The 24,493-nt window shown below is 41.7% G+C and overlaps 2 protein-coding genes across 2 annotated transcripts in view; one reads left to right on the top strand and one right to left on the bottom strand.

The window, feature by feature from the left end:
• The window catches only part of LOC141788247 (E3 ubiquitin-protein ligase RNF182), a 28,869-nt gene extending 17,383 nt beyond the window's left edge, over positions 1–11,486 (bottom strand). The window contains exon 1 of the mRNA XM_074667132.1: positions 11,253–11,486. Within this exon, the coding sequence (XP_074523233.1) occupies positions 11,253–11,331 (79 nt within the window). The 5' untranslated portion in view covers positions 11,332–11,486. The remainder of the gene's footprint in view (positions 1–11,252) is intronic.
• Positions 1–23,693, top strand: part of cep89 (centrosomal protein 89) — an 86,781-nt gene extending 63,088 nt beyond the window's left edge. The window contains exons 17-18 of the mRNA XM_074667131.1: positions 11,469–11,617; positions 22,314–23,693. Of these exons, the coding sequence (XP_074523232.1) occupies positions 11,469–11,617; positions 22,314–22,593 (429 nt within the window). The 3' untranslated portion in view covers positions 22,594–23,693. The remainder of the gene's footprint in view (positions 1–11,468; positions 11,618–22,313) is intronic.
• The last annotated feature ends 800 nt before the right edge of the window (positions 23,694–24,493 follow it).

Raw genomic sequence — 24,493 nt, 5'->3', positions numbered from 1 at the left:
ACCCAAAAAACACTGAACCAACAGTGAAGTTTGGAGGTGAAGCATCATGGCATGGGGTTGTTTCTCATCTCATGGTGTTGGCAAACTTCATATAATTGACGGAGCGTTGAATGGAGCCATGTATGGGGAAATTCTTGATCTGAATCTGCTGCCATCCACCAGGATGGTGAAGATGAGACGTGGCTGGACCTTCCAGCAGGACAATGATCCAGAGCACACGGCAAAGTTGACTCTCAAATGGTTTCAAAAAAAGAAAATCAATCTGTTAGAACGACCTAGTCAGTCACCTGACTTGAATCCAATCCAACATTTGTGGAAAGAACTAAAGAAAAGGGTTCACCACAGGGCACCAAAGAATATTCCAGATTTAAAGACAATCTGTGCAGAGGAATGGGCAAAAATCACACCTGAGCAGTGTGGGTGATTGGTTAAAACATACAAGAAGCATCTAGAAGCTTTCATTGCAAACAAAGGCTTCTCCACTAAGTATTAGATGAGTCTCAGTTAGCGTGTTCAATACTTTTTTCCTGTGTTATCGTACTTAATTCCACATAATCATTATTTATGCACCTGAACGTTGTGATTTCTTTTCATGTGTGGATTATTTGAGTTAATACCAATGTCTGGTAGAAGTTTTGTTTGAATTGCATCTTTGGAAATAAATGTGATGAGAAAAATGTTGATGCGTTCAATACTTATTTCCCCCACTGTAGTTATTGTCAGGTCCTGTGTTTTCACACTACATTTCTGCAATGTGGCGTCTGCACATGAGGTTACTGATCATGCTTTCAAGATTCGACGATCAGGTATTACCATACAACCACTGACAAGTGAAGTTCACTGTTTATCTGTCCTCAAAGCCAATGTGTTGGAAGCAGGAAAAAATGTGAAAGCATCAGGTTTTGATTGAGTTTGACAAGGGACAAATTGTTATAATCAGACAACTGGGCCAAAGCATCTCCAGAAATGCAACTCTTGCAGAATGTTCTCGTACAAACAAGCAAACAAGCAACAGGGTCAAGGGCAGCCAGGGCTGATTGATGCAAGTTGGGAGTGAAGGCTACGGCAAATCAAACTGCTAAATGGGTCTATGCTGGTTCTTATAGAGAGGTTCAGTGCAGTCCACTCTGCTGTATTTGAAGCTGCCAATCTGTAGAGCAGCCAGGAGCCTGTAGTGACACCTGTCCTTCAATGAAAGTGCCAACAATGAGCACCTGAGCATCAGAACTTAACCACAGTGCATTGCAATAAAGTGGTCTGGATTATTGAATGAAGTTTTTTTTAAGCATCACCTCTGTGCCCATGTGCACGTGCTTTGCTTACCTGAGCAACACATGGCACCAGGATGCACCATGGGAAGAAGGAGAGCTGGTGGAGGCGGTGTGATGCTTTGTTTTCTTGTAATGTAGCTGTGACTCTTGAATTTCCGCTTCGGGATATAAAAAGTAAATTTTATTCTATTCTAGTCTATTCTATTCTATCGATGGATCTGCTGCTAACACCACAGTACACCCTCAGGGGTCTAGTGGAGTCCATGCCTTGATAGGTCAGGGATGTAAGGGGACCAGCTCAGGTTTAGGCAGGTGGCCGTAACGTTATGTCTGGCTGGTGACTGATGTTCCTGAAGCAAACATGTTGTAAAACTTCTGCAGGTTTTGTTTTTTGATAATATAGATTAAAAATTTACAATTAATTGAGTGGAACCAGCTTTTATTGTTGTTTTCACTGCATCCAAAAAATGATGTTGTCAGGCTTGTTCCTGTTTCCTCCCTTAATGTACACCATAAAAGTACAGCAGTATATCTTTGCTGATGAAGATAAAGCAGTACAGCTGGTGTTTGTTGAGACTGCCAACAGCTGCACTCTGCAGGACAACAGTCTAAATTCCAGGCAGAGGAAAGGTTGCGCTTGTTGTTGCTCTTCTAATTGATTATACATCTAAAGAGTGATAAACAAATAAATGAGGAAAGAGCTGCAAAGGTAAACACAGATACAAGCCATTAGCCCCCTTACAGCTGCAACATCCTGATCCACCTAATGCCTACAAACTATCTGGCGCGCTAACAGCATTAACAAATCAGTTCATTCTGATTTTACCACAGGATTCTGCAGTCTGCTCAGGAACACTCGTGTTCGTGGTGTTTTTAGGTTTGTTTTGGCTCATTCCCAGCCTGACTGACGCGGGGCGGCTCAAATCAGACGTGTCATTTATCTCATTAACAGCCTGAACTGATGGTGACATTGGCAGCTGTTTGTGGACACCCCCGAGCAGGAGAGCTGTTTGTGCGGCTGTGACTGATGACTGTGTTTGTGCATTTGCAGAATCCTCTTAAACTCAATGTAAAAAGCTTTATTAATCTAACTTTTTCGATAACATCCTCATGGTTATTTATTTTGTAATTTTCATTTCATGCTAACCTCTATCAGATAGTCCCACGCCTGTGGACTATGTCTCATAAGAGCTTCATTCAGAGATGTGTTCAGAGTATGAAGTCTGAAAAGAGGTGAGGAACAAGATTTATTTGACATGGAGTTTTATGCTGCACACCTCTGGCTTAGGGGGAAATAAGTCATAATTCCACCTTTTCTGTGTCTAGAACAGATAGCTGCCCGACTGTAAAGGCTTTTTCTCAGCCTCATTCTGCTTCCAGACATGACATTTTATAGATTCACACCTCGTTGCTGCTCAGAGACTCGCAGGATTCAGCTTTAACTGCTGGGAAACGAGCGGACCAGCTCTCTTATGCTTGTGTTATTGGACATTGGTTAGCCACATAAAGCTAACAAGCAGGGTCACAGCAGCTCAGTGGTGCTAAATAGCCGTGCACTTGGAGCTCCTGTCACAAATGAACTTCCTTTTGCTGTCCTACAGACCTGTAACAGAGAGCCCTGTTTTATCACATCAGTGCGCCTCTCTCTGCAGTCACCCCTGTTTTCCTTTCAATTAATCCCCAGGGCTTTTATCAAACGCTGTTAGGTTATGAGTATGGTCAGGTGCTATGTGATTCAATCCTGCGTGCTCTTTAAAACACATGCTGTGGTTTTTTTATCTGATAATAAGTCAGGACGATTTCATTTTTCATCTGCAAAGGTCATTCTGTTTGAACATGCAATGAATGCGTTATCTCTGAGAGGAGACCTACTGCAGCATGAAATGGTACTGTGATTTGGATTACATATTAATGAACTGGATTAAAGAGTATGATGTTGTCAGTGTGTAATTTGAATAACAGCAGGAGGCAGATAAAAAAGGAGGATGTATTAACAGCAGCATTAGCAGCATGAGCTAGCTGCAGCACTTAATGAATTCCAGTTTGAGGTGAGACATATGGTTTTATTCACACCTAAAAAACTTCAGATTTACCAAAAAATTAAGGAGTATCACAGGAAGTCTGAAAATGTGGGGAAACTTTTCATTTGGTACTCATGCTGATTGTGCTGAGCCTGAAACTGTCAGAGGTAAAGCATGATGGGAGCAGACTCTGTATTCACTTTGAAGAATGATAAAAACCTTGATTCTCCTCCCATTCTAAATCCACTGTGCTGTCTCTGCAGACCTAAAGCGTAAGGAAAGGTCACTACATATGTACAGATAGAAGAGGAGTTAGAGAAAAAGTGAGCCTTACTCTATGACCAGGAAAAGAAAACCCTCTTTCAGTCAGAAACACTGTGGCTCTATTCTTAATCTCTGGCTAAAAGTGTCACAGACACAGTACCAGGGCTGTGTTGCACCTTTACGATGGTCCTTAAATATAGTGAGAGGAACTCTCAGTTTATACTGACTCTGAGCTGCCTCTCCATCTTTGATGATGGAGAGTTGAACCAAACAAACTGTTTTACTGATTGTGTCTAACAGATTATCAAATAAGGATAAACAGAGCTGAAAATATGGAGCTATAAAGGGCAGTGTTTGGACTAACAAAAATGGTGTTACTGGTGCCTTTACTTTCTCCAGGAATGGATAATATAATTAATTATAAAACTGTTACCGTTACCAACAGTGAAATGTGGTTACTATGTATCAACCTGGTTCACTCAGCCTCTCATTCATGATCTGTTTACTGTTGCACTTCCTCTCCTGACCACAAACTAACACTGTGTGACATTGGGAGTAGGGTGGCACTAGTCCCATCAGGATCTCTCAGATCCATGACCAGAGAGTGAAAGGATGCAGGGTCATGGATCTGAGAGATCTGGGTATGATACAGTAGCCATGGTTACATGAGGAGTTTTTCGTCCTTCCGAATGGAATCCTTCCTTTTTTGAAAACAATAGTATACATGGAGAGGGATATTCCAATCTCTGGTCTACATGCGGCGCTATAATCAAACAGAATAGTCAATGAGGCATGCGCAGTCTCTGATTGTGTCTTACGTCATATCTGAGCATGCGCTGAAAGAACGTACCCTGACAACTTTTCGTCTGAGTGGATACATGAAACCTAAATCAGTTTGGGGAAAGGAATATTCCACCCCTGTGAAACCGATTAACTTTCCATTCAGATTGGCACTTTTCTTTTGGAATGAGGTTTATACAAAGGTTAAATTCTTTCCATTTGAGCAAATAAACCAAATACAAGCGGAATATTTGGGTCTATGTATATGTGGCTAGTGTCACTCTGACAGGAGGAAGTTAAAAAGTAGCTGGGAACATGAGTACTTTTTTACAGAAATGGATCCCACAGCAGTTTGCCTGATATGTAGGCAGAAAGTGGCTGTTTTATAAGAGTATGATCTCCATAAATCAATGTAAATACAGCAGTCATTTATAGGGGGAAAAATCTAAAGCAGGAGTCCAGTTTGATTACTATTTCCCAGGTTGTATTTCACTAAATATCTCTGAAGACACAGGCCCAGTATTTGTACCATATGGATGTTCAGTAACTTCATACTGTGAAATGCAGTAAAGAAAAGTGTTTTCATTTTCAAAATTACTTGCCTGAGTATTTATTTTACACAATTATGCTACAGGCATATTTATTATCATGCACTGCATCATGAACGTTAAGTTTTGGGCCAAGACCCTCAACCCTGATTGTTTTTTTTTCCCTTTACTGAAAAGAGTTTGGGAAACCCTGAACTAGAGGGAGGGGGTGGATGCTTTTTAAAGTTTGAATGTGAGGCACATGTAGTCAAATTGTTTTGATTTTAATTTCTGTCCAACCTGGCTCGCTCAGCCAGACACAAGACAAGACAAGAGCTGTAAATTTAATCTGCCCAAGTCTGGAGTGGTCTCTCAGGTTAAAACTGGTGTTTTCAGGATGGAAGTACAGACACTACATTACATGCTGCTGTTACTGATAAACAGTAACAGCAGCAAAAAATGTCATAAGTTAGATATCAAACGGATGTCAGCTCAGAAGCTGCTTTTAGTTTTGTCACCAACACACACTGGAGGTTAGAATGATCAATGAGTGTGAGAAAGATGCACAGAGGAGGGGAGAGCTTGTACTTAGAGCATCTGTTGCAGATAAATGACTGAGCTATGTCACTATGGACATTTTCACCTTGTCATGTAAAAATGGGTCATTGATGAACATTAAAATCTTGACACCACAGCTTTAAAACTGTGATGTTTGGTATTCCAGTTTGTACCAAAACCCCAGCTCTCAGAGCCTGCATTAAAAAAAAAAAAAAAACTGGATTACAGTCAGGCTCGCTTTGAAACCAAGTAGTTCTCAGGGGTGTGTGTTGTACTTTAAATGTGAAGTGAAGTGACGCCTGCAATGAGAAATAAGTCTTATTAGACAAAACCTGAGAACCATCTAAGTTCCACTGCAGTCCCCAGCAGGACTGTAAGAAAAGAAACCCCCCCTCTGCTTTGGGTTTGTATTGGTACTGTTGTTATTGTTGCTGTGTAAAGAGCAGGTCAGCCAGCCTCTGGGCTACAGGAGCGGGGACATGTTGGTTTGGCTCGGCTCAGCTCAGCGTGCTGTGGGGGCTAAATGTCACCGCTACTGCTGAGCTGGAGCCTCGCTGCCTCCCAGGGGGTTGATGGAGAATCAGGCCAAGCTGGGAAATATTTATACATCCCAGATTATACTTCTTCAAGTCAGAATGCCAGTCCATTACTCTATACAACCAGGATAAGAACACTGTTCAGAAATTGTTACCAGGAACTTAAAATACTGTTTTTAGAAAACTTTTATAGTCTGAATTTCTTGTCTTGTTCGACAAATAAAAAATATGGGTATGAGAAGTGTAGAAATATGAACAATCTTTCACTGGTTTGACTTCTTCTGACATTATACAGTGGCTAGCTCAGTTGACTTTAGACATACTTTTTATCTTTGTCGCAACATTTTAAGCTAGCTTCTTACACTTTCCAGGTTCATGGTTCTGTTTTTCAACCTTTAAAAAGCACGTAAAGTTAAAAACAGAAAACCCTTCACTACCTTTAAAGCCTCCAGTCTTTGTCCCTGAAGCAGAGCAGAGAAATAGTCTGCCATTGTTTCTGGCCTCTTACAACATCAAATTATGACATAAGTAACACCTAATCATCACCCAGATGTTCCCCTGGCAGAGGATGAAGTGGGCTGACCTAGATGTTTGCAGCTCTCCACGATGTGAGTCCTGTGTATACCTTATCAAGAGACATGCTGCATATGTATGTGTGCAATACAAATGTAGTTTTTTTGTTAAAAAACTGTATGACGTTTATATTCTGTCAGATTTACTCTCAGATGTATAGAAGACCCCGTCTCCGTGTTTGTCCTCTCTTTGTCCAAACTGCACTAACAGTGGATCAATAAAGGCCAGGTCAGATACTTAATCAGTCGGATGCACTTATTGTGACACTATGATTGACTGCCAAGCTCACAGGTTGTATATCCTGTGTTGTTAAAATCCTTCTCATGTAATTCATGGTTTCTTTCATTTCAAAGCTCCATGTGTGCCAAAGTCTTTGTAAGAAACTGTGTGGGCCATGCAGGAAGACACACAGATCAGTAATACCCACAGAGTCATTAACAATATGACTGACTAAATTTAGACCGCAACAGAAGAGAGAAAAAGAAACTGTCTGATGAAGACGTGATGAGGACTTCCTGTCCATCAGTGCCCAGTGAGGTCAGATATCTGGTTGGACTTCCTGGCAGTAGATGGTCTAACAGGTGATATATTCAAGTGATGCCAGAGCTCAGGGTTAATCTCTTGGACTCAAACTACCTCCTATGCCTGAAAAGAACACTAATGGGCTCCTGTACTAATGACAACGGCACTTTTTAATAGTCGCCATTTTCAATTTGCTCACACAGCTGAACTAGCTTCTCCATTAAATGTCTGTGCATTAGTGATAAAGTGCCCACAAGTGCCATTTTACTGCTCCGTGGCTCTGTGCATGTTCTGTGCTCTGTGATTATCTCTGACAGAGGACCGTACACAGAGCAAAGGGATGAATTGACTAAATGATGAGGTACAGGGCTGCATAATGTAAATGCTAACTAACCTGACCCGTGTCAGCTGTGTGGTAAGATGCTATTGATCCATGGTAACAGAGGGCACCTGGTCACGGCCAAGATGATGAAACGCGTTTCAAAGTTTGGGCTGATTTTCATCAGTTAGATCTGTACTCTGCTGTGTTTTCTGTCCAGTGCTATCAGTGTACACATTAAGTGAAGAAGTCCAGTTAAGTCAAAATTAGCTTCAGCCCCACATGGTCAAATTGTGGAGGCTGACATGCTCTCTTTGTTTCTAACCTCAAGCAGCTGATCCATCTGCACCAAATGTAAATTAAACACAGACGAGGACCAGAAATTGAAACAGACATATCAACAGATTTCTACAAGTCTAACGTCTGCATGCTGTAAATATCAACTCGTGCTCACAGCTTCTCATTTATTACACTTCTTTTTTACTCCACTCTTTCTTGATTTCATTCTTTCATCCTCCATTTTAACTAATACAGTCTTGTGTGTCAAGGATTGCTTTAACAGAAACAGTCAACTAAGTCACGCAAAGGCTGTGTGATCAGTATTCCCCAAAGTCTTACAAAATAGACCTGCGGCAGACAACATGCTATATCACTGACATGTGTAACAAAGCGAGTGTTTATGCAGTTTTTATTTGTGGTAACAAGAGAGGACTCTAACCCATCGTTTTTGATTGTAGTGAAGTGTAGATAGCAGTATTCCTGTATCTTTCATAAGTAATGTTACCCAACACTGAAAGGAGGTAGTTCAGCACTGCACAGCAACAGTTAAAGTGCTGTTAGTTTCAGGTTTTCTTGAAAGGAAATCTTGTTGTAACAATGCTTAACCATGAATCTTATCCTGAAGTAAAGCCTGTTTGTGTCTCTTTTATCATCTGCCAGTGTCACCATCAGGTCTTCTCTCTACTATGGAGACTCATTTTTAAGGGACATGCATGTGTGGGATGTGCAGCAGAGCTGAGTGTGTGGGCTGCACCTGTGGAGGAAATGCCACTCCTTCCCTGCCAATGCCAAACAGCTCATTCTGCCCTCTGATTCTTGTTTGGTGTTGTCTGGTAGATTGGATGATTGAAATTTCAAGAAAAAAGACTTGTCCAAACTCAAATTTCTTGACTTTTGTCTTAAGTTAAACTACGAGTGTTAAACTAAGTTTGTACGGCATACTGCTGTCAAATGTAGTCTGACTTGATCTCTTTTTCAAGTATGCTATAATGGTTTTCAGTTTAATATTAATTGGGAAATAGTGGAGCTGGAAGAATCTGCTCAGTGAGGAGGCTGACTGTTACTATCACTATATCACAGGCAGAAGTTAGCAATGGTACTACAATGGTTTTAACATCAAACCATGGTGCAACAATATCTCACTGTTATGTAACAGCAGAGTCTAGATGACTGTGTTAAAATCTGACTTGATTGAATCAGCAGTGTGTTTATCACTGAAGTGTTTGAGTTGAATAGGATGGAGCCACCTTCAGTCATAGGTGGACGAGTTTGCTGCCTGAAAGACGATTCCTGGTATCTGAGAATGTCTCTCATCATTTCACACTCTATTGTTAGTATGCTGGGGGTGACAATAATAAGCAGGGTGTCTCTGCATTATTGCACCCATAGACTGTATGAAATATGGAAGTAGTCTCTGCTACGTCACCTGTTTCTGAAGCCGAGCAATGAAGCTGAGCGTTGGTGGGGACCATATTGGATATGCTGTTGGCTTTGAGCTTCTTGTCTAACTGCTGTAGGGCTCTGAGCTGTGTCTCTGATTGGACAAACTCTTTGTTGCTTTTGGTTGTGGCTGCCTGTTGCAGCAGCTCTCTATTCTTTGGCAGTTTCTTGTGATTTTTTTTCATCACTTTTTCATCATCTTTGTATTTGAAGTGGGTCATTACTTTGTATAGTTCATTTGTTGGTTATGGACACCAAACTGTTGTCTTCAGTGATATTTTTACTACTTTTTCTCCTGTGTTTGTCTGGAGATCCTACATGTAACCATGGCTGCATTGTTTACATGTGAAATCAGCTGTTAGCATCCTGTAGAATGTCAATGCTAACTGGTGCAAGGCTTGATGTTTTCCAACAAGGTGAGGAAAAGTAGGACGATGTGCTGGTTCTCAGGTGTGAGCTAAAAAGTGACGACATGGACCTGTCCTTCCATCCATCATTATTGGGACGTAAGATCTATCTCCAATAAGATGGATGAGCTAGCCATGCTAACCCAGCAACAGAGGGAATACCAGAGGGCAGAGTAGCATCATGCTATTTACAGACATGGCTAACAGAGCTAACACCAGACACCAGCACCACATTGGAGGAGCTTCACCTGCTGTGAGCAGACAGGATCCAGGAGACAGAGACTGAACAGACTGCTGGGGAGGCTCAGTCCTGGACCCTGTGGAGGTGGAGACTGGCTGACTGGACAATGATGGACAAGCTGTCAGCATCGATTTTCTTATGGAGCTTTTTGCACTTTCCATACACATACACTCTTACTTTTGTTTTCTTGATTGCTGCTGTGACTCCTCACAAATTTCCCATCTGGGATAAATAAATTATTTATTATTCTATTCTATTCTATTCTATTCTATTCTATTCTATTCTATTCTATTCTATTCTATTCTGTTCTACACTTGGGATCCTAATATGTTCTGAACAACTGAGTTAGAAAATAATCCCCCCTGGTACAGTGTATGCTGATTGTAAAATAGTTTTTTCAGACCCAAGATGTAAACATGTTTTTAATGGCGTAAAATGTGTACGTGGTTTCTGGTCTTCCTGCAGACAGCCTCAAGTGGATCCTCGATGAACAGCAACTTTTAGCACTTCCACATAGGCTTCCTTATTCCTGAAAAGATGTTACCCCTTGATTACACCACAAATGCAACAGAACTGTTAAAATGTAGTGTTGCAGGATGGTCATTGTAATGCTAACTCATCACAGTGGATAGCAGTAACGCACACAAAACTGAGCGTTACCTGCCATAAAAAGAATAAAAGAACAGTATTAACACTGAGTATTGTAGGTAGCCTGGTCTGTTGCATACTGATAACTTTTTCCAAATCAGGACATTGGGGTATTTTTGGCAGATTGCTGATTTTACTCTTTTCCACATACTTCACTCTGTGAAGAACACTACACATCTCACCTGTCACCTGACCTCTTATCATGCCCAGTTCATTGAGGCTGAGGTGTCAGATGGCTTAAAAAGTACAGCTTCACAGACAAAACCGTGTCAGATCTCTTGCCTGATCCTCCTCATCAAATCCTGCCAAACCAGCTCTCTAACACTGTTTTATTATTTATAGTGAACGTGCAAAACAGCTTGTTTTACCTTAACTTGGGGGCAGGGTGATGAACTTCTAAACACCTACACACTGCCTGTACTCATACAGACCCTGCTTTCTCATAACCAAATCCTTTAACTGCAGAGCCCAGAGCAGACACACGCAGCATCTCTCCTCTCTGTCCCCTGCTCTGCAGCTTCCTGCTCTGTTTATGTCCAGGATACTACACCAACACAGCTGGACTGAGATAGTCAACATGATAATATATATATTTATATAGTTAATATATACTCCACTTGTATGAGTGTGTGTGTTAGTGTGTGTGTGCTGCACAACCTGCAGTAGTTCACAACTGTCTGCAGCTCCACAGCTGATCTCCTGTCACAACAACTTCAAAATAAACCCCAACACAGTCATTCACGAACACAAGCACACAACGTCTGAACAAGTAAATACAGGACAGACATCATCCTCCTCCACAAAGTAACTGCAGGTTTGTGTGTGTTGGTGTGTGTGTGTGTGTGTGTGTGTGTGTGTTTCCTCACCTTGTCCAAATGTGTGCGAGTCCCCCTCCTCCACTCCAGTTGTCTCTGCTGCGCTGTCCTTCATGTAAATCCTCCCCATTCATAGCAACACTCCACATCTCATTCCCGTGTGTGTGTGTGTGTGTGTGTGTGTGTGTGTGTGTGTGTGTGTGTGTGTGTGTGTGTGTGTGTGTGTGTGTGTGTGTGTGTGTGTGTGTGTGTGTGTGTGTTGAGCAGGTGTACCGGAGTAAGGCGTCAACAAGACTGGCAGTGTTGAAGGAGGCAGCAGAGGGGAGGACAGCGTCTTACCAGAGGGAGATCCTTCACCTGCAGAGGCTGCTCGGAGAAAGACAGGAGGCAGAGGAGCGACTGCTGCAGTCCAAACGGTAGGAGGGGAGAGATGGAGAGGGAGGGAGGGAGAGAGGGGGGAGAGGGAGGGAGGCAGAGAGGAGGGGTGAGGGAGAGGAAAGAGAGAGTGGGGAGGAAACAAAAGGAGACAGACAGAAAAAACTAGCGTGAATGAAGAGGAGGGGAGGAGAAAAAAAAAGAGGAGCTTTAGTCGGGAGGGAGGCCAGAGGTGGAGGTAAAGTGTGCGTTGAGCAGAGCTCGTCACATCAACAAAACAACTATGAGAAGCAGCTCAGAGAGATGTCAGAGCATCAGCTTCATCCCTGTCCTCTGGAAGAAGGCTTCAGGTGTGAACTGGATCAGAGACATGGTGAAAACTGCGCGTTCAGATCACTGACAGCTTGATCTGTTTATGTTTTACAAGTTCGAACTATTCTAAGTTGATGTGAAAGAGCTAGTTCACTGTGACAAACACTCATGACTCAGCAGTTCCTGTTGTTGGCTTTGTGATGCTGCAACCCTTGACTCTCATTAGCTCTGTTTCCAGCTGCAGCAAGGAGCTGCAGTCAGCAACAAGCCCTGATAAACCCACTTAATGATACCTGCCACGGCCAGATGAAAAAAGTGTTGAGCTGTTAGCTGGTGAATTCAGCAGTCAAAGTCATCCTCACTCAGCTGTTGATGAGAGGAGTACTGAGTCTGATAGAGAGTGAGCTGGTCGGCTCAGATAAATAATCCTAGATGGCTGAAAACCCAGTTTGTTAAGGATACATTGGTCGTCAATAAACTACTCAACATCTTCATTGTGACTCCACAGCAGAAATACTTTTCTTGTGCTAGAGCTAATGTTTAAGTAACTTGTTACTCAACCTCACAGCAAATCCATTCACAGGCTGCAGAGCTGCAGCTCCAAGAAGTGTAAAGTTCATTCTGCAAAACATCTTCAAGGACTTAAGTCCTTGAGCTCTTTGCCTGATCATTCACAATTTACTGCAAACTAACAGAGCGACCCAATCTTAGTCAACTGAGCAACAAACCTGCTCTCACAGCTGATTTTCTTTACCACTGCTGAATGTGTGCTGAATAGCATTGTGCTTTACCTATAATAACTTTTCTCTTGTTTACAACCAAAAGATCTTTAAGGGATGGATGTTGCAAGTTAGAATCTGCTGCTAACTACTGTTTTCACTCAGTAGGTTTACATGCAGCGCCAGAAATCAGACTATGAGCTTATTTATTTATTTGTTCGTTTGTTTGTTTGTTTATCAGGGACAACGCATATTAATCAACACTTCTTCTTACATCGATAGTGTAAATATGCCAGAGTTAGCCATAAGCTAATTTTCATCTGTAGTCCCTGAGCAGGTTGTTAAAAAGTGGAAAGTTAAAACCATTTGGGCAAAAACAATACAACACAATACAATACAATACGAAAAAAAAAACAAAAAAAACATGAAGGTACAGAACGTCTCTAGGTAAGTACAGGTGACACCAGTGACAATTTTTGGCTTATCCATGATTACAGATTTAGTCAGCGCCAGATCTGAAATACATGTAAACAGCTTGGTTAGACTGAGTTTGGACTGAGCATAGCTCGGTTGACACATGTAGGTAATGTGATTGCTAGATTGCCATACGACAACGACGGTAGGAGTAGGTATTTTTTGGATTTTGGCTGGAAGAAGACCAGACTCCCCCCGCCGAGAGTAATAAAGTTTTTTGATTCTGATTCTGCAGTAGCCTACCAAACCAAAGTGAGACGTTCTGTCACTCAAGCCTGGGGTCTAGATCCCCCACTGTGACCTCATGATTAAGCTATAACCTTAGCTGGACAGCTGCATGCATGTAAACGTAACGTGTGTATCTTTGTATACTGTACCTGCCCTTATCAATAGACCACTAAAAGGAAAAATAACCAAACCAATTCTTCATATTTTCACGTTGTAGGCCTGGGATGCCATCTGTATAAAATATCTTAAAGGGGACATATCATGCTGATCCCTGATTTAATACTTACATATAATATAATACATTTGAAAACAAGACCTTTCAACCCCTGAATTTTCAAAAAATGAGATATTGTATTTTTTCTGATATCTTAGAACGAGATTTGATGCCTCTGAAAATAGGTCATTGACATTTGGCCGCAAGATTTCGACCTTCGAGACGACACGAGGATCCTTTCTTTTTATTGGAGTAATCTGATAAAGCAGCTCCTCCTCTGTGATGTCAGTTAGTCACACGACCGCCACTGAGGGATACACCCACCAAGAGCCGAGTATCCCCCCTCAAATACTGAATGCAGGGACTCTGCTCTGCTGAGCAGCTCGGCTTTACATGGTGAATTAGCAGTAAAAACTCTGTAGTTTTAGCAGACGTCGTAATACTTGTGAGACTGTGATATTTGCATGCTTGTTCTGACATGCACTGTGAACCTGGACCACAATAATGCTGCGGTAATAACATAGTGAGGAACTGACGGTAGAGGCGATCTTTAGACTACACTTTCAGCATGATGGATAAAACAGACAGAGAAAAGTGAAGGAGCAGGATGGAGCCCTGTTATAGAAATAGTTTATTGGTGAAGTCTGCCTATATTTCCACGTATAAACTCTACATGTTACAGTACCGCTTTGACTCACCACACTGAAGCGTCCTGAGATGATCTGTGTCCAGGTGGATTTTCTTCCTCCTGAGCTGCAGAACCGTCCGGGTCTGACTCAGGGTCCAATACAAAAGGACGTATCCTACACTCTGCCATTTTATTAGTGCTATATAAAATGCATGCAAGGCATAATGCCTTATGGTGAAGTTTTGGCAAACAGCAAACTCACTCGGTCTGCTCCATTCAATGTGGTGATTTTGTAAATACTGCCATGCTGCAAAAACCGCCCCCTGGCTCTTCCCCCTCCGCCCCTCTGATAGAACTGACCAATCAGAGCACAAAGGGCTGTGACGTTGCGAGGTTACTGGAGGTCATTCTGGAAACGGAGCTTTTAAGTGAGATCTTCAGAATGGCCTAAAATGAGGATATTGAGAACGCTATTGTGGGGCAATGAAGGAACAAAATGACTTGTACTGAGGGCAGAAATGCTTTACAGGCATCCTAGTCTGGCATCGTGAAAAGGAGAAACAAGCATGATATGTCCACTTTAACCTGAGTGCTAACGATAGCAGCAGTAGCTGATAATGTTGTGTGTCATTCCTCTAACAGCTGAAGACTAACTCAGCAGCACAAACACAGCCTGGTGACCCAGCAATGAGCACAATGCGTTACTGAATACACAGAACAGCCTGAACCCCTGCTGTATTTTGTATCTGTGTGTCTCCATGTTTATGACGTATGCTGACATATCTAAATCCAGATCACACAGCTTGACTGGATTTTCCTTCACATGCAGTCGACCCCCATTGATCCTCTAACTCCCTCTTTGTATGCTCATTCACAGACTGTGGTTTCTGGAGGTGGAACATCCTTATCTCCTTTCTAACACTGAAAAATGTATTACAAACACTGCAGATAATGCAACATCATGCATTTCTACAGTATAGTTTTCCTTTAAATCCACATACATTGTGATTCTTCAGACATGGGGCTTGACATTATATCCAACAAAATGCTTCCTGCTTCCTCTTTTCTGCAGGCACTGGGCTGGAAACTGTGAAAGACTCAAAATGACAGAACAGGAGAAATGAGAGAGCAGTCCAGCTGTGACAGAACGTCAGGGAGAGATTTTTCTTTACTGTTGCGATCCACAACCTCTGATGAAAACCAAACTGTCACTTTGTTTCTTCTGGAGCCATGTTCCACTTCCCCTTCACTCTCCTGTTGGTCTGTTTTTAGCTCGGCCTCTGGGCGTGCTGCCTGCCTCTATCAAATGAGAGCTAGCTAATCAGATTGTTAGGAGATCCTGTCCTGCTGGACCCTGAGGGCATCTTAATGACATATAACACACGCTACCACCTCATCACTCACACGCTGAACTAAAGGCTTTATAGCTCCACAAACTGCTTCACTGTGAGTTTACTGTCCCCTCAATGACGGCAGTGTCAGTAGATTTAACCAGCTGAATCTAAAGCTGTGAAATAGTCTGTGCGTGATTCTTGTTTTCAGTTTTAAGATAGCAGTTGTCTTTGTTCTAGGCTGCTGCAGCACAAGATAAGCTATGCAGCGATCCACGCTGCTAAAATCAAACTTTTAACCTCCACACAGAGGAAGAACCTTATCCCGCCTGCTTCTTTTCTCCCTCTGATCCTCTGCTCTGTATTCTGCTCGTGTTCCAGCGGCAGAAATGCTGATCGCTTGTGATAGCTTTCTGCCCGCTGCGCTCTGTGCAGCCTTCAGAGAAAATGCTCAATACTTCCAGGAGCTCAGAGGGAAACTCAGCCTGCACTTTGCTGATTTTTTCTCCCCCTAAAGGCAGAACTATTCTCTCTGTGCCCAGAAACAAGCACACACAACATTTGCACATACTATCATCTAAAGATTTGTATTCAAGCAGTCAGAGTTTCAGAGAGTTATCATCCTCATCCTCATCCTCCATCTTTCCTTTCTGATCCCTGCTGGCTGAGAAGCTGGTTGTAAAATCTGATTTGATGCATTTTAAATGTGTTTCCTGAGTTTAGTACGACTGAGTGAAGCATAAATCTGTCAAACTTTTTCTGGATTTGGAAATAATTTTAACTACAATCTTCTTTAACAGTAGGTGTGTTGTTAGAGTCATAGCAGGGTCCAGCTGCAGGCTTGTTCTGCAGTGTAGGCCTGTGTGTGTTTAAAATATGTGTCAGCCCGATGCAGCACTGTAAATTCACTCCTTCTCCTCTTCAGCCTGTTTGAACTTGTGGTTGCTGCAGTGTTAATCGCTGCTGTTTCACACACTGTGTTTAAATCGCTGATGTTACTTTATGTTAATGGTGTAAACACTTGAGGCCTCATCCATATTTAATCCTGAAGCCCATGAATGCAGATAAACACATTTTAGCAGAGCTTACTGTTCCCTTGGTTCAGGAGTGGCTCTGATGCTGCTGCAGGGAGGAGCAGAGGGGGAAGATGACCGAGACACTGGGACTGTTGAGCTTCCTGTTTGGGCTGAGCTGTAGTCAGAGGTTGAGGAACAGGTTTATGCAGCGGGGATGAAGCTGGCAGTGATGGTGACCTGTTCTGTGTTTCCACTGGCTGTTGCTCTTAGGCCCTCTCATGTGTTTTGTGGTTTAAAGACAGTACAGGGTGAAGTCTGGTATCGACGCTCTTTGAGAGTACTTTAGCAACAGCACTCTGCTCACATTGATAATCTATACTCTGTTTGTAGTGCTGCAAACAGCAGCAATGTACTGTTTCACTTATCCAGAGGAAGACACCAGAGGAAGACACCAGAGGAAGACACCAGAGGAAGACACCAGAGGAGACGTGTTTATTGTGTCAAGTGTTTCAATTCATTTCCCTCCATTCAATACGAGTTCTTTCCAATACAACGAAACATATGTAATAAACTTATGTGGAGAAAGCATTCAAGACAGACCACTGTCAACAAAAAACGGTATCACTTTATATTAAGGTCCTGTAATAAGCATTAATAAGAGCTTTGTAAGTACTTATAAGATGCTTATTCACATTATTTGTTTATAAGACTATATAACTGCTTAATAAGTGTTTAATAAGGTCATTGTAAGGGTTGGGCGTGAGGCCCCACAGGTTAGGTTTAGGCATGGGGCCCTGAGTGGTTAGGTTTAGGGGAAGGGCTGGGGTAGGGCTCATGAGAGACAAAAGCAGAAGACAAAAAACAAAGAGGGTTAAGGTTAGGTTCCATATAGCTTATAGATTAAGTTGTCTTGTATTAACTATCACAATGACCTTATTAAACACTTATTAATCTGTTATATAGTCTTATAAACAAATCATAATGTGAATAAGCATCTTATAAGCAAAGGATTTATTAATGCTTATTACAGGACCTTAATGTAAAGCATTACCCAAAAAACTGAAAAATTGAAAAAATAAAATAAAATAAAATAAAATAAAATAAAATAAACAAGTCAAAACGCAGAGAAGTGATGAAGCTGATTTTAAATGTGTCAGACTCAGTCAATCCTGGTTCAAGCTTAGAGTGCGGAGCAACCAGCAAAGCTAAAAGTCCTGCAGGGACTAGGGTTTTGTAGCAAAGGCAGGTGTCTGTCGATGCAGAGCTTTAAAGTGATGACAGGAATCTTAAACTGCATCCTGAAATGGACGGTGAGTCGTTGTAGAAAACAAAACTACGACCTTTTGAAAGACTTTGTGGTCTGGATGCAGAATTTTATACTTCTTGTAAGAGGTTGATGGATGTTTTACCTGGACAGGGGAGGAAAGTAACAGTCATCTGAAGGGGAAGAAATGAACGCATGAATGATCATCTCCATCTGAGCTGTGGGTTTCATGGGCCTGAGATTCACATGAGAGAAGCAGACGGCACACGTCAGTCAGGGCACGCCGTCCGTCCAGGTGAAACACTGAGATAGCAGAGTGGGTTCAACACAAACAGGCTCAGTGCTGTCTGGGGCAGTCATGACAGCTCCTGGGTTATTCCTGTTGTTGGTGTTAAGTTTCAAACACCTGTCCGTCTCTGTTTTCAAAGAGGCTAAGATAGCACAGCAGATTTGAAAGTTTAAAAGACATCATAAGGTGCTGATAAAATGTAAATGATGATGTTTGCTTTGCAATATGAGGGAATACCTTTAAATCTGATCATCATGTGGTAAAGTCAAAGTATTCCCACTGTGTTCCCAGGTATCTTGACAAGCTAAACATCACCATCCCAGTGTGGCTTCAGAAAGAATAATACAACTTATATGGTAATACTTGATTTAATTGGAAAAAAATCAGAGGCACAATTAGGAAAGGGGAGCACAGCATTGTTTTTTTGTGGAGTTATCTGTAGCAGTTGACACCGTAAAGCTTGACGTCCAGTCACTGGCAAGGAGAACAGACCGTTACAACTGATGAACAATAAGAGACAATAGATGACATCTGAAGGAGCAGTTTGCAGTATTTTTAAGTTTAAACAGAACAGAGTGAATAAACCTTATTTACCTCCAGCTCAAAATATTTATCCTCTACAAACATGCAGGCTGCTCACAGATAATCAGATAATCTGTTTGACTGGTTTTTCACCTTTTCCTTGTAATGCACATGCCTTTAGGTTATACAGCTATGAGTCCAAACACACGGCACCTAATTGTTCCAGTGTGTGAAATGAAAGGAGCACTTCATCCATCTTAACAGTAACAGCACAGAAGGTAATTACGTGACGTGCTGTCTCCTTGGTTTCTTCCTTATCCCTTCACCTTTCCCTCTCTGTAAAATAACAGGTTGTCGATGTAGCTGAAAATGAACTTCTTATGTAAGACCACAAGAAAAAAAACAACAACAAAGATGTAGTGAGAGATAGACCTGAAAACATGGCATATAACTCTACACACACTACTTTCTCCCAGGTGTATCTGAAAGTTAACGAGTCTGAGTGTGTGTACGAGCTGGATGTGTGTTTGGAGGAGGAAATGAGAGGAGGATTAACAAGGGAAACAGTTGTTTACGCCAGAGAAAACAGAGATAACAGAGACAGAGCGGTTTCAGTGCTCCCCTCCCTGTCTAATGAATACCAGATATTCTGAACTCAATGATTACTCAGTTTGATGATGTCATCAAGAGACTGAACAGTGAATTACTAACAGCATTAAAACATGGTAGTTTTTGTACCATTCAGAACAGATTAACACTTCAGTAACTGGTATTTTATGTTATCTTTATTCATTTTTTCTTATCATTTTACAACATTTTACATACTCAGACAACAGCTGATGGATGGTGAGCAGCTGGCAGTGCAGACACACCTCTTCCCACAGTGGGGGGTCTTGTCTTGCCTTATTGACCTGTTACAAACCAAAGATTCAGAAAGATTTTTTTCTAAAGCTTTAATAAGCAAATATCTCCACATTCAATGGAAGCTGACTCCTCCATGGCAACGGATTGTTATAAACAGCCTCTGGAAATTTCCATTAATCTGAACATTTGGATTCACAGTCAGGTTCAAACTGTCTGCCTGTCTCTTAATAAATGACATTAAACAGTAGTTGGACTTTCCACAAGGCAAACAGGACTTCATCAGGAGTATTTATGTCTCAGCAGATTTCTGTCAGCTCTCCCTCCCTAAGCTTTGATGTTGACTCACCTTTAAACAGAAACGAGGAAAATGTCTTAACTTTTAACACCGGTGCGATCATCACTACTTCTTCAGGTTGGAGTGACTTTGTCGAGATCAGCAGCTCAAAGATGCTCTTGCCAGCTCTGCTGCTGGTGTCTGGATTGCAGGACAGAATGCTGCTCCTCTTTCCCCTATCAGGCTGCTTTCACGTCTGTGCTGATGACTATCATTATTCCCCCACTCTGAGACCAACCTACGCTTTTTACCACAGTGTCAACAGGAAGAGAGAGAAGGTGTCAGACTCCTTTCCACAGACTGATTGGATATCAAGTTTAATGATCAGGTTGTGCCTGGCCTTGGTCTTCAGGCACTGACCAATCAGAGTCAGTCTGTTGATACATCCAGGTAATGGTAATCTGTTTTAATCCAGTGGACTGCTTGTTCTTTCAGAGACCTCCACTTTTCCCTGCAGTGCGCCTGATGAGTGCAGTTAATGAAAAACTTGGAACTTTTGGAGTGTAATGAAATATGATGAGAGGTATTTTTGATATTTTAGGCTTTTTGGGTAGTGATGGTTTCAGAAAGTCTTGTCTAATCTACCTGAATAATCCCATCCCCTCACTCCTATCCACTCTCCAACTTTCTGTGGTCCCTATTGGTCAGAATTAGCTGTTTCTATTTTTTATTGAGTTTTGTATCGCTGCTGTGTGCCTCCCTGTCCTAATAACAAAATGCTTTGGGTACTGCACAAAAAATAATTGGCAAAGGAAGTGACACATGCAGCAGCATTCCCTGCAGTCCAGTGTTGTGGATATGGAGGAATTAGAGCCATCACTCCTGACTGAGGCTGGCATATTGTAGATGCAGTCTTAGCAGAAAGTTTGTCCCCAGGACTGTTCACTTTATGAAACAATAAGAAGGCCCAGGTTTATCTCCAGACACTGTTTGTCTCTGTGTACAGAGAGTTTAGGGTCATAGACCGATACCAGGGCTGATACCAAAACTGATTATCTGGAGTCAAGGAAGCTGATATCCGATATTTGGGGCTGGTATTTGTTTGCAGTAAAAGTGAAAATATTGGCGTCACAATTCAGGATAAAACAAACTCCATCACTTAACTTTGTTCAAAGCCTTTAAGCATATGTTTGTTAAACAGCTCCTAGGCTCAGCAGCTGTCTGATAGAGTTTAATGAAAACTTGGAGAAATAAATAGCTACCATTTTTATTTTTTTTTGGTGGTTGATGTATTCTAGTGACTTAAATAATGAATTCTTTACAAAAAGATGAATTCACCACTTACAAAGAAGTACAAACTTTGGTTGTAACTCTGTTGATTCAAATAACTTCAAACAAAGTTCAAGTTCAACAACAGCTCTACCATGAATTCTACTTTTACTAAGCTCTGTCATCTGTTTTTGATTTCATGTCAGAAAGTTTGAGTTTAAAAGTTTGATTTATAATCAAAGTGTTCCTGTGTACAGGTTTTTTAATGGTCAAATGCAACCACATTATTTTTTTCTCTCCATTGTGAGCGCACAGTTGATGAACATTGGTTATGTATTAGAAATCATTCTCTTGTACTGACAGAATCTGCTCTTTGTTACAACACTTGTGCAGCTGTACGGTGTATTCTGAGCTGAATCAGTCCCATGGATGACCTGAGTGAAACGCACAGGAAACACCTTCAAACACTCAACCATAAGGTTATTAAAGATAACCAAACTGATTACTTAATCATTTAACAAATATCAAATTAAGTCCAAATAACAAACAACACGAGCACCAAAGTCCCCAGAGAGAAGCAGCAGAGCAGCAGCCTCCCTCCTCCTCCTCCTCCTCCCCCTCCTCCTCGGAGGAGGAGAGCAGCGATAGACTCTGAGGAACCTTTTGAGTAAAGACTGGGTTGACCTGCAGGCTGGAGCAGACAGTCAGATGGAAACCAACAGCCCTCACTCTGATCAGACTACGTTAATGCATGTTTCAGGAATAGTTAGCATGCTAAAGGATGAACTCGCATTGCGCTGGCTTGTATTTGTTAATCAGGGTTTGGGGTTAATGAGACAAAGGAAAAATATCTCAGCCCTGTCTTCACCACACACAGACTTATTTTACCTAAACTTGACATGAGTCTGGTTCTGTCCGAGGTTTCTGCCCGTTCAAGGGAAGTTTTTCCTTGCTATTGTAACTTGCTAAATGCCGCAAAGTCCTGTACTCAAGGTGGATTAAGATAAGATCAGACTCCTTATCTTGTCTTGATGTTTGGTTTCTGCTAATGAAATTTTATTAACATTTACGGGTCTAGACCTGTAAATGTTTTTGTAAAGTATCTTGAAATAACATTTGTTATGATTTGGCGCTATATAAATAAAGATTGATTGATTGATTGATTTTATTCTCTCTCAATTTCGAAAAATTCTCTTTTGCTCTGTAACTTCATCTTTCTTTATGTGAGGCTCTTTTTCAGACTTCCGCTCTGTTTTTTTCCTACTCTCTATTACAATACGAGGTAGAAGTTGTCTGACAGACTTCCCTGCCCTCTCGTCTCTCTGCTCTCCAGGGAAATGGAGGAAGAGTTGGAGGTTGTGTGGCAGGCAGCTACAAGAGAGAACCAGAAGATGAAGGAGACACTTCTTGACTCCACACTCACTACAAACCTCTACAGTCCAGACGAGGCCACTACATCCAACCAGCAGCAAGCGCGCAGCTCAGACCCTCTCCTCTTCAACCCTCCTCAAAGCCCTGGGCTTCAGAAAAGGCTCATGTTCACTCCTGACTCCGATAACCTGAACAATTCCTCTGAGGAGAAACAGAAGCATGGGCTGGATTTCTACTGCTGACACCTCAGGGGGCGTAACCTTCACTACAGGTGGGCTCTCCCATGTCGGGGGACAGGGTGCAGGTCAAGTCCTAAACACCAAAACATACAAGCGCTGAGTCAGCTGTCTTTCAAATACGCTCGCTATCGTTAGCGAGTGTCAAGCTGCCTTTCTCCATTTTTTATGCTTAAGGTCAGTGACGCCTTCAGTGATTCAAAGCACAAATTAATTCACTCACCATTTCAGGAAAATGAAATGTGTTAAATCGTTAACTTTAGAGGCTTCCATAGACATTTGGAGACACAGAAAATGTAATTAACAAGCAGCTGATTTTACAGCGCGTTCTTCACTGTGCTGCCAAATCTATTCTCACAGAAGAGTTCAATTCTATAAACCAGCAGTTCATGAACCGTCATTCTTTTTTCTGTTGTCATTGAATTGTTTTGGTCTCCTTTATGAAGTCTCAGGGTTTTATAGACCATGCCAAAGAACAGGTTCGCCCAGCAGTGAAGTAAGTTTCATTGGTAATTGTCGCCATCTGCTGGACATACGTGGTAATGTGTTCACAGTTCCTTCATGGTGTGGTTCAGAGCTGCTGCACATGGGAGAGTTCACCAGGTGTTGAGTTTTAGTTCATGTTGCACTGATGCACTTCTATTCATGTTTGTAGATTTGCGTGTATTGAAACTACGTCTGTAAATCAATAATATGTTTTAGACTAATCCATGCAATGACTAGTTTCGCTTTTGTGTGGATAATAAAACTTCTCCAGTTGTTATATTATTAACTTGTTTCCTTTTATAATCAGAAAAAGTATTCTCTGTACAAAAAATGACTTTTTCCAACTGTTCTGAGTCGTCCTGGGTGTAATGTGAAAACCAAAGGGCAGACTGTTATTGTAGATATGTACCCCCCTCACACACACACACACACACACACACACACACACACACACACACACACACACACACACACACACACACACACACACACACAGACACACACACACACACACACACACACATACCCTCATGTTGGCAGTGCTCATGTTGAGACATGTCTGGTGGTGGTGATGTGGTGAAACATTAAGCTGTCCAACGAACCAACGTCACATTAGAGCTTTCGGCAGTTCAGCAGCACCTTTGTTGGCGGTCATTCTTCTTTCAATAAAAAACTGAAATGATCCTCACGTCTCGGTGTCTTCTGTCTTTCCTCACTTCATTAATTCATGTTCTGTAGAAACTAACTGATGGCTCTGTTTAACTGCTTTCTTCCCTATGAGGGTTTTCTTTTTCTTCAGAACACTTTGTCACTTTTTTTGTCTTTTCTCATGCACTGCAAACCACAAATAAAATAACCTTGAACCCTGAACAAACACATATATTTCAAACTTAAATGTATTGCAACTTGAGTTGTGCAAACTCCCAGACTCTCTGACTGTGAAGCCAACGTTCACAGATGATCCTGGATACTAAAGTCTGAATCAAATGTTGGGGGTTTTGGCATTAACCTGACAAAGGCACAACTTGTCACCCTCATCACTCACAGCTGTTACTGATTCATCTGTGATACAAAAACTCAAAGTGTGTTACTAATCCCAGAGTGAATTTTTGCTGCCTTCTTTAAAGACAAACTGTGTCCTTCAGCAGCGTGGACCCACAGAGAGCTGGATGTCCTTATCGAAGAAAACACACTGATGGACTCACAGGATCAAATTGAATAACCCTTCAGGATCACTGGTATACTCATTTTATTTTACACTTACTGAATGGAATCAATGAGCTGAAGCAGTTTTAGATTATTTTTTACATTCGTATGTTTCAGATCACACTGAATAATCATCAGCTCATCCATAACTAACATTTTAAAAAGAAATATACAGTGACTAAGAGCATCCACATCGAGTATTCCAAACCCCCGT

Source organism: Halichoeres trimaculatus, unplaced genomic scaffold, assembly GCF_033239565.1.
Source record: "Halichoeres trimaculatus isolate MK-OKI-2021-1 unplaced genomic scaffold, fHalTri1.1 fHalTri1_scaffold_3, whole genome shotgun sequence".
Classification (NCBI taxonomy): Eukaryota; Metazoa; Chordata; class Actinopteri; order Labriformes; family Labridae; genus Halichoeres; species Halichoeres trimaculatus.
This window is presented reverse-complemented; position numbering and strand designations above follow the sequence as displayed.